The 14,032-nt window shown below is 44.7% G+C and overlaps 1 protein-coding gene across 8 annotated transcripts in view; it reads right to left on the bottom strand.

The window, feature by feature from the left end:
* Positions 1-449: 449 nt before the first annotated feature.
* slc20a2 (solute carrier family 20 member 2) overlaps positions 450-14,032 on the bottom strand; it is a 45,709-nt gene continuing 32,126 nt past the window's right edge. For 7 of the 8 annotated variants that reach the window (XM_041937187.1, XM_041937186.1, XM_041937188.1 and 4 more), the window contains 7 exons: positions 13,596-13,692; positions 13,237-13,356; positions 11,692-11,925; positions 10,797-11,436; positions 10,389-10,574; positions 5,533-5,617; positions 450-1,538 (listed from right to left, as the gene is read on the bottom strand). In XM_041937187.1, coding sequence (XP_041793121.1) covers positions 1,374-1,538; positions 5,533-5,617; positions 10,389-10,574; positions 10,797-11,436; positions 11,692-11,925; positions 13,237-13,356; positions 13,596-13,692 — 1,527 coding nt within the window. In that variant the 3' untranslated portion in view covers positions 450-1,373. Of the gene's footprint in view, positions 1,539-4,098; positions 4,184-5,532; positions 5,618-10,388; positions 10,575-10,796; positions 11,437-11,691; positions 11,926-13,236; positions 13,357-13,595; positions 13,693-14,032 lie in introns of all 8 variants that reach the window. The other variant, XM_041937193.1, reaches the window with a different exon arrangement.

The following is a 14,032-nucleotide window of genomic DNA, read 5'->3' as shown; positions in this document are numbered from 1 at the left end:
CCAGTAACTGAGCTTTATGTATGAAAACAAAGGCATACAGATGAAGATATGTGAACATTTTATGGGACCTTATCAGTGTGTTTTTGTCTCGGTTTTAGTGTTTTGGCTTCTGCTGCACCTAAACCTCATTCTAGCGGACCTCCCTCGAACATCGCCGTCTTAAACTCAAGGAAGAAACCTTTAAAGAACGTTCTGCCAACACTGTTCAATTCTCTGATGCAGTAAAATCAGAAGGGATGGAGTTTAATCACGGACTTCCAATCAAATATATTCTGCCAGCCTCCGCAAAACAGCAGCTGTCAAGTGTGTGTGTTCATTGAGTGTGTGTGTGTGTGTACTCAGGGATGAAACATACTCTATAATACGACATCATGAAGAGGTGAAGAGCCCCCTCCCCCCCGCAATGTTAAAAACAAACCATGATCCCCCTTCCCGCCCCCAAACTCTTGTAGGACAGTATTTACAGTACAAATTACAGTATAATACATCATTAAAAAATATGAGATCCATCTCTAAAAACATACAGGAGCTCTTGACAAAAATCAACTCTTTAGCAAATCAGGTTTCTATGGTATCATGTGGAAAATAAAAAAGCAGAGTGACAGTCCCACCACCCACTTTCCGTTTGGCCCTAGTTGTACCTGGCTAGCATGTTTAAAGTGAGATGACGGGATGGGTTGGTTGACCACACGCACATCTTTTCTTATTTTTTAACTTTAAAGCAAGCCGCACTACAACAAGTCACACTCGATCCAGTATAACAATATGTACAGGGGTTTTTTTCTGGCATTTTGGAACAATAGTAATAAGCACTTGACCAACTATGCTACCTGGGATAGCAGGCAGAATGATACAGGCATGTTTGTCGGTTTAGGTGTGCAGAATTAACCGTTCGATTAATTATTTTTTTTAACTCATGATTTTTCTTTTTTTAAATGACGAGACAGAAAACGACTGCCACTGTTTCTCCAACAGCCACAGTTCTTGTTAAGAGTTACTGGAAATCTCCCTATATTATTGTCATATGTACAGCAGATTGAATGGTACAATGAACATGCCGGTTACGCACTTTCTTATGCACCCGAAACGAGAATAAATAAAAACCGATCAGAAACTCAAATGAGTCAAAAAGATCTCTGGACTCGGAGCCAGGCAGCATATGAACCAACCCTCCTCGCATCCACAGTACAACCAAGTCCATCTGTAAACCTCTCAACTCCCGTCACCCTTGCCCTTTTCCCTCTCTATATTTCCTTCTCCTTTATCTGCAACCCCGACACTTGAGCTATGATTTTTACCCAAGTTTCCCTCTTTCACTCTCTCTCTGACTCTCTTCTTCTTCTTCCTCTGTTCTCCCTCCCGGCCGCGTGCCCTCACACGAAGGGCAGGATGCCGTAGACGAACAGGGCCATGATGGCGGCGCTGAACAGGCCGGCCACGGGCACCGTGACGAACCACGCCAGGAAGATGTTCCTGAAGAGGCGCCAGTCCACCGCCTTCTGGGAGCGGATCCAACCCACGGCCACCACTGAGCCCACCTGGGCCGGGAGGGGGGAGAGGAAACAATCAGCGGCAGCACAGAACAAATGGTTTAATGTCAAAGATGCCGTGAAGAGCTGCAGGTAGTCCAGGTTTTCAAAAGCAACTGATCATTCTGTGTTCAGATGTACTTCTTCTAGACTCTATCTTTAACCAGTGTTTGTACATCTAGCTCTAATTAACCCCCGATGGATTGGGGGGCTGCTGGAAATGATACGGCGTGTTTGTGACCTTAAACACAATAATAGTCTCATCTCCTTTACTAAAAAATACTTCATTTTATTACATTAAAATTTCTACTAATGTAGAAGTACAGAAGTGCATTTTATTGGTACCCTCATCTACGTAGCAGAAAATGGAAATAATTCACCTAAAGTACCTCTAAACTGCCCTCAACCAAAGTACTTGGGTCAATGTACTCAGATGCATTCCACCACCGATAATAGTAAAGACACACAGGTAACACAGAGCATTAGCATCCGAACAGGAAAGCCTGGACACAACCTTCAGCTCTTCAGGACCGGCTCGGTCCAAAATATCTGTGTTAGTTAGAGCAAGCTGACTGTGAAAGTTACCACTAGTGAAATTAAAAAAGTCTGTTTGTGGAAGTCTGAAATCAGCAGTTCTGGCGCATCAAAAATCAGCTGTTTTCATTTTTATTGGGCTTTACAACTCAGTGTTTTTTCTTATCAGGAATCAGGAATCATTAATTGTCATCACACAAGTTTCCAAGTGCAACGAAATTCTATGTAATTATTTCTGCTGATGTCAGACGTCCACCAGTGAACTCTTCTCTCACCTTTAATCAAGTGATCAGCTCAGAATAAGAAGACACACAGACACGCTTCAGACACCTCAGTGTGTTGGAGTGGCATGTGCAGTGACTGGTTTCAGCTCTGTTTGTGACGCTGCCGCTGGGCAGGACTTCGACTGTGCCTGCTCTTATACGGCCAGAGAAACATGAGACACGAGACACCGCCCGGCACGCTCTCTCCTAAATGCGGAGGGTCAGGTGGTCGGTCGATAGGTCAGTCTTATCAAAAGATACACTAGTGAAGGAGATGTTGGTCAAATAGGCCAACTTCTTACTTTGTATTCTAAAAGGTCTCAGATTGCCCCTCGTTTGGATAATTAGCATGATTTAGAGGCCATCTCTCAAAAGCCTGTGTGGAACAAAATCTAAATTCTACGGTTAAGATGACTGTTTACAGCCAACTGTACTATTTCAGGCATGCAGCAGCAAAGTCTGAACTCAGTGTGACCTCAGTGTTTGTGGTGCTAATGACTGCCTGTAGAGCTTTTGAAACAACGAGTCATTGTACATAATCACAGCACGGCGCCTTACACAGCAGGGCTGGGCATCAGTTCGGTTTGATCTGCACATGAGTGAAACAGCCAAACACATAAAGAAAACGGTCATTCTGAGGTGAGACGAAGCCAAATGGATGCCCATCGCTGCTCACGCACTCACATTCTCTCTCACAGCTGTCTCTGGGGTGGGGGTTCACAGATGTTGTTGGCTACTCTTCAGTGTCACTTTTAACGATGACTGATTTGAGGAAAAAAACGGCACAAACTTAATAGGCTCGTTAATATCTTGAAAATAATGATTTCGTCCAACAACGTCTATGAATCCCCACACGCAACCACCACATCAATCAAATCACCACCACAATTATATAACCATCAGTAGATTTAGCATTTTGGCATAGCAGTTGATTATCTGAGGTTTTAGGGAAGAGACAAGGGTATTTGGAGGTGAGAAATAAAAGTAAGGTATGGATGGCGATGTTGATGTTCAGATAAATTGATCATCAGCAAATTAAATACCAGTTTTGACTCCTGTGCAGTTTCCCTTCAGCAACATGTTTTTTGTTTGGAATGGATTTACCACAACAGCTACATGCTAAGTGGCTAGCCATTTCCCCCAAAATCCAGCCTTTGTGCAAAGCTAAGCTAACAGTCTCCTGGTTGCATCTTCATATTTAACAGGCAGATGTGAGAGTGGTATCAGGTTTCTCATCTAAGACTCTGCCAGGAGGAAAAAATAGGCATATTTCCTAAATGTTGAACTATTCCCTGAAATATCCTTGTTGATGTTGTTGGAACACGAGCTCAAGTCTGACCTTTCCTTGATTAAAACTCTGTTCCATCAAATAAACCCGACTACAGAGAAAATGTGACATTTCAGATCTAATTAAGGAAAAAGAATGTAAACAAGTAAGTCAAAATCTGGCTAAAAAGAAACCCAGCTGAAAATATCAGACAACACATCTCTAGATAAACCATCCTCAAGTCTCTCTGCTTTCAAAAAGTACAGTTCAGTAGCTACACACTTGTGACATCATGCTTTATAATCAATTATCATGTCAATTTTCCTACAGAGGTCCCCTTAAAGTCAAACTCGGAGGGTTTGCTGCTGCAGGGAAACTGCAGAAGTCAAAAGAGCAACTTCGGGAGTTGTGATTGGCTTTGACAATTGACAGCTACGGGTGAAGCGATGAAGTGGAGCTCTGATAGGGCTCTCTAGCACGGCTTCACTACCAATGACTCCAATACCTTGCAGTGGGTGGAGCTTATTGGGATGCCCACATTTGATGCAACAAGCACTGTTAGCGCACTCATTACTTCAATGCAAAATCCGCTGTGAAGACAGATGAGTGGAGAGACAGAGAAAGATGGAGAGCGAGGTGAAAAAGTGGAAAACAAGTGAGACGGGTGGGGCCGGGGTAGGAGGCTGGTGGAGGGGGTGGGGGAGTCTGCTTGCAGCCAAGCGCAGGAGGGTGGAGGACCCACACACCAAACCATGCCAGTGCTGAAAGGGCAAAATGGAAGAGAGTTGGAGGGAATGACACAGAGGATGAGACATCATGTTGATGGGGAGGGGGCAGGAGAGGGCTGGGGCAAGTCTTCCAGCTTGGATCCAGTGTTCCTGAAAAGAACAGGGGAGAGGAGCTGCACACTGCTGCCCAGGGCTGGACACTGTTTGTCTTTTTAAATGCAGTGAAACGTTGAGAGGGGACTGTCAGTCGCAGGGAATTAAAGGACACTTCTGGTTTATGACAATTCTGGACAATTATTTTCATAGTTTTGGGAAACAGTTCTAACAGTAATGCTGCTGTACTCAAGTTAATTGCTAAGATCTGGAAAAGTAGTGACATTGCACAGGAAAGTCAGAGGTTCTTCAAACAAGTCAACATCTTTGAACTAACCCTATTTAAATCATGTCTAAATTCCTCAAGTCCTTGAAAGAGACCAGATACTTAATGACAGATAATCACAACCATCTGAACGACAAAGGGCACTTTTTCTTATTGAAAAATAAGCACAAGAAACCCATTTTCAGCCCTGAGTTGTGCCTGCAGACCTTCCTAACAGGCTGCATCCAGCCCTAACAACCTCCAGCAGTAAGGCAGGACAAGATGAATGTTGCCTGGGAGGTGAAGACCACGGCCAAGAAACTCCGAAATCAATCGCTGCTGCTCGTAAAGCCTACTGTGTTAGGAGAGATTTGAGTGAAGAAATTGTAAAACTAAAATAGCATTTTAGAAAGTAAAGGGGGGGCCTGTTCCTCCCACCCCCAGTGGAAATTACTCACCGGCTTGTTTAACAACCCGCCTGATTGATGACGTATGACTGCTGTTTCTTGCCCAGTCTGACTTTGTTGTAGCAATGTCGCCATGTTCCCAGATCTCAGCAATTACTTTAGCAATAAATAAGACCCAAGTTGTGATAAACTGGAATTATCCCCTTCTGCCACAAGCATCTGAACTTTCTTGAATCCTTGCAAGCACAACTAGGAAAATAGAGATAAAATCTGTTCATAGATACACAGAAAATCTACATAAATCATCTGATTGCAAGACTAAATTTGGACTTAAGTGGTGTGTGCATTTCCAGCCCGGTGCCCTGGGAGGCAGTGTGAGCTCGCTGGCCCCTGGAAATGCCTGTAGGGGAGGTGAGAGGCCAGGTGGAGGGGCCGCTCAGTCATACCTTGCAGTGTGTGGTACTGACAGGGATTCCGATATTGGAAGCCAACACGACTGTGAGTGCAGAAGCCAGTTCAATAGTGAATCCACTGTGGAGGAGGGAGGGGAGGGGGGGTGGGGGCAAAGAGACATCTTTCATTGTAATGTGTGGGACGTGCTGCTGATGGCACGCGCTCACTGTACTCCAGCATCCACATTAACCACAGCACAACATTCAACAGCTCTTTAAAGTAGACCCAACACAAGAGGAAAAGACATACAGTGATGAGACAGGATAATATAATGATCACGCTCTCTCTGTTCAAAACACACACACACACTCACTCACTCACACAATAAAGACAGCATTTCTGTCAGGTCCTAAATGCTGGTAGGTAATTCAGGAAGAGTAACAACAGCTGCATGTGGTACACAGGCAGGACGTTGTGTGTGACTGTGTTTCTGTATTGCCTCTCGCTGACTAGGACATTCATCTGAAGCCATGTCCCGTTTCCAGAACATTATTCACACTGACACCAGACCAGTTGGCGCACTGGAAGAGAAAATCATTAATAAGAAGTCTTTTGGCCAGTTGCCTGGGATGGAAAACTAGGGAGCGGAATTAAGTAATAAAAACAGGAGCAAGAGACAGAAAGATGAAGAGAAAGTGGACGAGTGAGAAAGCAGCTTGAAGTTGAATCATTAGCTGGTGCTTCTTTCATTGCAGTTACTAAATAAAAAACAGGTGCCAATACATCTCTGGCTGAGCACTGAGGTAAAGCTCTGGAGACAGACACTGCTGAATTTTAATTGGTCAAATCTGCAACATTTCACTCGTCACTGTTCTGGCGCTCAGGAACAGTAACGGCTGATGTCTTTCACTGTTCTGATGATTTTACTTGAGCGATCTTGAACATAACTTGAAACGGGTGTAGTGCTAACTGTGTGTAGAAATGCTGCAGACTGCATAGATGTGGGATGTCCTGGTGACCTTGGGGTTTCTGACAATGCGATTGCAACATACCCAGTTTAAGTCAGGTTGGGGACGTTGGTCACATCTGTCTCTACTCATTTCCTGTCAACTCTCCACTGAATACTGTCCAGCTAAAGGATAAAAATGCCGCAAAAGTTTTGTATATATATATATACATTTCTATAGTGCTGTGGTACCTGCTCTGTGTTTTGAGTATATATCTTGATTTAACATCTTGATCTTGATTTTGAAAGCACAGGTGTTAAAAATAACATTAACATAACCATTTTTTGTCAGGTAGTCAGTTGAGTACCAGGAGATGATGTTTGGTACTCATCCCATACACATCTTAGTAGGCCCAATCTTCCTCCCTTGTGTCTCCTTCACTGGCCTCCTCTTCAGCTTCCTGCATGGTAGACGATGAACATGCAGCCCCTAGTCCCTGGCTGAGTTTCAGATTAGCTGTCTCCATCTACACATCAAGAGCTGGCTGCGGGTCAAACTCTGAACTTTGTTTTGGTAAACCATGAAAACCATTACGACTGGACACTTTTAGCTTGACCATCTTGTTGTGAACAGTAGCTTGTGCCACATTTGAGTGCTCCTTACTCTTTTGGTGTTTACCAAATAATGGGTGACTGAAATTCTTTCGTCTGTCATTGTTAGCTTCGAGCTGCGTCATATCTTTGTGTTGAAGAAAAGTGTATAGACAAGAAACACACGTAAAAGCTGTTTTGAAACGATGTTGCACATTTCAGACTTTCAGATTTTGTCGGGCATGTGACATGACTCTGTACACGACTCAGTTCTATTCAGGTGTCCCAGTGAGTCACGACAGTGTGACAGTGATGCACAATACCAGCAGCCTGATCAGTCATTTTATTATTAACACGTGCTCTTCCTGCTGCGGCATGTTTTCACTGCTGCGATACACCAAACTGTTCAAGGGTTTACTGTGCACACACTTCCGTGTCCTTGCCCCAAACAAACTTCTTTGTCAGATTGATGCATGGAAACAGACACTGGAGGAAAGAGAGCCTTTAGAACAGTGAACCAGAGCAAATTTGTCTTTGAGTCCTGGCGAAAGACTAAGCTGGGGATGGAAAGAGGGAGATTAAGAAAGAAAAAAAAGAAGGCACACAGAGAGAGGGGGGCCAAAAAAAGAGAGGAGAAATGAAGAGAGAGGGAAAATAATGAGACGGTGTGAGCGTGAGAACAATTGTGGGACTTAAGGGAAGAGAGAGAAAGATTTAGAGGTGAGACGAGCGATAAAAAACAAGACTAAAAAATGCAGCGAGGAGGAGAAATTAGGAAGGAATGAACAAAGGGAAGAAGAGGAGGGTTAACCACAAAAATAGAGATTTAAAGGACAGGGCAAGGAAGGAATATGGAAAAAAAAGGAGGACAGACAGAAAAAGAAAAGTGCAAAGAGAAGGAGTCAGGCTGGCGTCCCTCCCTGTGGTTGGAGAAGAGAGGCCAGGGTTCCCACTGTGGCTTTGCCCCTCCCTCACTCTCCCTGCTCTACTTCTCTTCATCCAGAATGCCAAACAACTTCCTGAAACCCTGTGTGATGTTCCTGCCAGGCAACAGAGTGTACACACACTGACTGACACACACACACACACACACACACACACTGGCTCGCAAATAAATTACTGGAACAATTAGACCTTAATATGTATGCGTGCACGCACACATACAGTACATTCACTGCAGAGCGATCTGCAGGCACTGAATTCTTTCAGCTGACACGATACGCACAAACATCCTTGAGGTGTGTGTACACACACACACACACACACACACACTGTTCAGCTAATGTGTGGGAAGCTGGGATGACAGCAGAAGAGAGAGAAAGAGAGATTGATCTCAAGGACAGAGGAGCAGCAGTCAGTGGTTAAGGATGCGTGATGTCCGCTGCTTAGAGTGTGGGATGAAGGAAGCCCTGCGGCTTTATGTGCTGTGGTCCAAAAGACCACTTATTTATTCATAATTGTTATGTAATAAGTCAGAGGGCAGAAGAAAAACAGAGAGTGCATCATTCCTGCTTCATTCCCTCTGAACATGATCCAGAGCAGTGGAGAGTTTCTTCTCGCAAAGTTTAAACTGTGACCATTGTCAAAATGTTTCATCGCACTGTGCAATACAGAGATCATGTTAGATTTGTCGTCAAATGGTTTGTACATCAGGACAAAAAATATCCTTTCACGTTTGTGTTGTATTTAATCTCAGTATTTAAGTCACATGAAATCAGTCTGGAATAAAAATCAAACGCGTACAGTACCGGTCAGAAGTTTGGACACATCGCCTCGTTCAATGTTTTCTCTTTGTTTTTAACTCTTTTTCCACATTGCACATTAGCACTGAACACATCCAAACTGTAAAACAACACATATGGAATCATGTGGTAAACACAAAGTTTAAACAAAGCAAAATCTAATTATATTTTGGATTCTTCGCAGTAGCCACCTTTGATGACAGCTCCGCACACTGTTGGTATTCTCTCTGCCTGCTGCATGTGACCACCTGTAATGGCTTTCAGTTAACAGCTGTGCCTTGTTGAAAGTTAATTAGTGGAATTTCTTGCCTTCTTAATGCATTTGACACCATCAGTTGTGTTGTGCAGAGGTAGTATTGGTATTCAGACTACTATACTAACGCATATTATGTCGAGAACCGCTCAACTAAGTAAAGAGATCACTATCCCATCATTACTTTAACACTTTAGGTCAGTCAGTCTGCAAAATTTCAAGAACTTTGAATGCATCTTCAATTGCACTCACAAAAACCATCAAACGCTGTGATGAAACTGTCTCTCACGAGGACCGCCCCGGAGGAAGACAAAGAGTTACTCCTGCTGCAGGGGATAAGTTCATTACCGTCAGCAGCCTCAGAAATCGCCAATTAAGGACACCTCAGATTACAGCCCACGTAAAGGCTTCACAGAGCTGCAGCAGCAGACACATCTCAACATCGACTGTTCAGAAAACACTGTGTGAATCAGTCCTTCATGGTCAAATTGCTGCAAAGAAACCACTACTGAGGGAGACCAACAAAAGGAAGAGAACTGCTTGGGCCATAAAACACAAGGAATGGACATTAGAAAAGTGCAAATCTGTAACTACTGCATGAAGCTGGTTAAGATAATACCAACAGTGTGCAAAGCTGTCATCAAAGCAAAAGGTGGCTACTGTGAAGAATCTAATATAGAACTTGGTTTGCTTTGTATACACTTATTCTCACTGTCTAATTCCATGTTTTATTTCATAGTTTTGATGTCTTCAGAGGGATAAAAAAAACATTAAATGAGAAGGTGGGTCCAAACCTTTTACTGGTACTGTATACGCCTTCAAACATGCAACCAACATAGAAAATGCAAATACAGCATTGTACTCGCAGGATGCCTGTGAAGGAAAAATGCAGTGACAGCTTTGTTTGGGGAGTGGAGCTCGGTTAATCAGTGCGTGCTCGAGATAAACACTCTTGATTAGCTGGACAAGTTTTACTGTACCTGTGAAGAGGGAGCACTTGAGGTTACAGAGCACTCTAACCATAATTGTGCTGCCTTGGGCTTATGCATTTTACTGTCAGTTGAATTGCTTGTTCAATAACGTTTAACAGCCTTGTTAAGGACAGAGTGTGTGTGAGTGTGTGTGTGTGTGCATTCATACAGCTGTGTGACTTAGACTTACCAAGGAAGCTGATGCACCCGATGGACTTGTGTATGTCAGCGTGTCGAGGCTTTTTGGAGCAAGTGAAACCAAACGTTTGAAAGTTCACCCCAAACAGTCGTTCTCTCTCTGTCGTCCAAACGTTTCTTTCTCACCCATATTTCCGCACGCACATGAACGCACACACACACACACACACATCCCTGCGCCTGCTCTCCCATGTGGTGGCTTTCTCACCTTGAGGGGGTGATGGGAGTCAGGTCTTTGCCCATGGTCTGGATGACGCGGCGGCCCCACACCCACAGGCCGGCACAGATGCCTATACCACCGTAAAACAGCAGCCAGACGGGAGTGGCGGCGTCCTGCATCACACCGCCCTGGTCGTAGATCATCCACAGCGCCACCAGGGGCCCAATGGCATTACTGCAAAGGTGAGGAAATAGATTATTGTATGTCTGCGTCAAGCAGCAGAGTCGAACTGATTTCTCTATGTTACAGAAATATTACTTGTATGTAATTTAATAATGGAAAAAGCTTCAGGAATAACAAAATATATGATCAAATACTACAGAAATGTCATTTTACAGGTGCACTAGCTACTGTTTATAAGATGCTATATGTCCTGTAAGCAGCAGGAGGCAGCACCTGACATCATTTCCTCCATGGGCGAAGGAGCCGAAGCAGGCAGTGAGGATCTGCAGAAAGTGGAACAGCAGGAACACCTCAGACTTATCCTTCTCCTCGTGGTCCTCCTCAGCCAAGTCATCTAGAGGCACTGGAGCAGGAGCCCCTTCTTCCTCCACCCCCTCCAGCTCTGTGGCCAGCTTCATCTCCACCCCGCCCTCCTCTGCCTCGATCTCAGCCTCCGCCACGGCATTACAGTACGACGAGTAGCTGTCGTAGCGCACCCTCTTCTTGGAGTAGGACACGCTGTTGCTCCTGCCGCCGCCTCCCTCTCCCACCAACTTCTCGCTGTCCTCGCGCGACTCCGTGCGGATGAGCGGCTGGACGGGCATGCCGCATATGGCTGCTGTGTAGCAGGTGTAGCTGTTGTTGCGGCGCAGCAGGCGGTAGTTGTTGTCAGCCGGGCCGGCGTTGGAGCCTGAGCGGTCGCTGTCGTCCATGCGGCCCAGGTGGATTTTGTGAAGCAGGTCTTTATAGAGACCCGAATCCTTGTGCACTGTGTGGTACACCTGGCCATCGCTGCGCATGTGGCCATCGAAGCTGAAGCTGCCATTAGAGACGGGTGACTTGAGGCAGCCGTTGGTCATCGAGTGGGTCCGGCCTGAAGGAGAGACAATGATGGAGTGAGTGTGGATGCACGAACGTTTATGATGATCAACGCAGTTGCCAACACACCAGCTTGATGAAGACAAGATGGCTGAAAACCTTTCATAAATAAAGTTCTACTGGAGAAGAGTTGTGCAGCTTTATGGATTTGCAACAAAATAGTTGTACCAGCTCATGTTTAAGGTATTCACTGTACAGATGCAGCGATCCACCAGCAAGTCTCAAAGTAAAAGCAGTATTCCAGTCTTACCGTACACCCTGCCGTTAGGCAGGACTGTGCCTCCATTAGCCAGGTTGGTGAGTTCTCCACTGGAGTCGCGGGTGCTCCGCTCACTGCTGCCCCCCGTGAGCGGCAGCACGGCCTCGTCTGTGCCCTTGGCCCCCGGTAGTTCCTTAAAGACTGGGCTCTCCTCCTCCTCTTCAGGTATCTTGTCCAAGCTCTCATCAGAGATCCGGGACAGAGCCTGCTCCTTCTTTAGACGACCTGGGGGAAATCAAGCAACGGAAGGTTTAGTTAAGAGAGCATCCTGAAAAGACCAAATATCACAGACAGATAAACATTTGAGTCCTAACGCGGATACTAACTATGAGGAAAATACCGCAAATGTATGCGTTTACATGACAGGCTTTACAGAAACATTTTTTTTGGATGATTTCCAATTAGGGCAAGTTGACAAAATCAGGACATAAGTGAATCACTAATTCTGGTACATATCCTGTTTTTCTAACAGAAATGTCCTCATGGATGTTTTTGTTAAAACTATATTGTCACTCTGCATTAACATCAGTAATAATCAATCAGAAAAAGCTGGGTTTCAGGTCAGAAAAAGAGAAAACTATGCAGCAACCTTTCCACAAACACAAGGAAAGCCATCAGCTGATCCAAACTAATCCCACTGCTGATAGACTTCATGCCCCCGTACTCCTCAAAATACCCCTCAGCACAAACACATAAACTCAGCCACCGCCTGCTTCATTTTGACGGATGCTGTCATATCCAGATTAGTACTGATAATATCGAGTATAATCCTCACAGGCATTCAGAGATCGGGTTGACCTCACTTGTGTGCCGCGTTGAGAGAAAGTTTCGAGAACATTATCGTTCTATTTTAAGCCTCAACATGGATATTTAGGCTTCAATAACAACACTCTTTTCTTCTGTTTCATATCAACTGTAATTTTTATTTTCACATCTGCTGAAGGCATTTATCAGGTCTGTCAGTTTGGAAATAGCACTGGCACTTCAGACTTGGGGTGTCAGGAGTTTGTAGCTTATTGATCGCTGCAATAAGAAGAACTTCTTATTTATCCTACATGACATTTAAGTTCCATATAACAGAGTGGCTGCTTTGTTTTTGTCCACCGCTCTCTCAGATATTCCGTCTACTGCTCTTTCTACTGTTTTATGTAATGTCCCATGTGTTTTATAGCGTTGTTTGCTTTGCTGCAGGCTGATTTTCCCATTAGGGAAACAATCCCTAACCTCGATCTGAAAGCCTTCAATGCTGCAGGCCATGAACTTAACCCCCTGCATCTGGCCAAACAGCAACACTCCTTAAGAAAAAAGCACTACACACAGTTCACAGGATTTTTTTTTTTTTTGGGTGGCTTTTGTGGCTCTGGCGGAGGCCAACGTGAAAACACATCCGCTGGCATCTCTTGTTTTGTGTCAGAGCACAGAGTGTGCAGGCCCAGGCTGCAGCGCTGTTGTGTTAGGCCCGGGTCAGAGCGCCGAGCTTTCACATGCCGTGAGAAAGGCTGGACACACACACCACCACCACACAGGGATACCTACTTGCTATTTTCCTCCTCATCCAGGGACAGACGAATATCCAGACTAGAGCAGCACAGACCAGCGACTCAGCTAAAGTGATGAGGAAGATGGCCCACATCGGCAGCATCTCTAACCCGAGCACTGCAATTAATGAACAGGCACATACGCAGAAGTATAAGAAAACAACGCTTTACATGTAGTTTCAAAGTATTATAATCGACTTACACTCTTGTCACACCTTCAAAAGGAATTTTGAGCAAGCAAACGACACTGTCGCCATCACCCGTTAAGACTGAGATGTTAATTTGATCATACGATGGTGTCAGACTAAATAAACACACCCACATCTCTATGGGGGATAACGGGCGCCCAGCACTTACACGGGGCTCCAGTGTACAAGATGGAGAAAGTGTTGATCCCAATTGTGGACGCATAGAAGAGGGGCAGCGCTCGCAGGCCGTTAGGGACAGAGTCATCCTGTGTAGAAATCACACACAGACAGACAGACAGACAGACAGACAGACAGACACACACACACACACGCACGCACGCACGCACGCACGCACGCACGCACGCACACAATTTTAGTACAGTTTCTCATGTGATGATAAAAGAGCTAAAACCTATGAATGTTAATCAACTTTTAATTGAACATCATGGTGATATGACCTGTTCACACAGAGTCATTGTTTTATAAAATGCTGCAAATGAATGAGTCCAGGCAGATCTGAAAACAAAATGAGTTATTGCTTTATTTGTATGAAGACTTTTGCCTGATATGTAATAGTAATTATATAGAATTATTTTTTACGACTTA

This window comes from Chelmon rostratus, chromosome 5 (assembly GCF_017976325.1).
Source record: "Chelmon rostratus isolate fCheRos1 chromosome 5, fCheRos1.pri, whole genome shotgun sequence".
Taxonomy (NCBI): Eukaryota; Metazoa; Chordata; class Actinopteri; order Chaetodontiformes; family Chaetodontidae; genus Chelmon; species Chelmon rostratus.
This window is presented reverse-complemented; position numbering and strand designations above follow the sequence as displayed.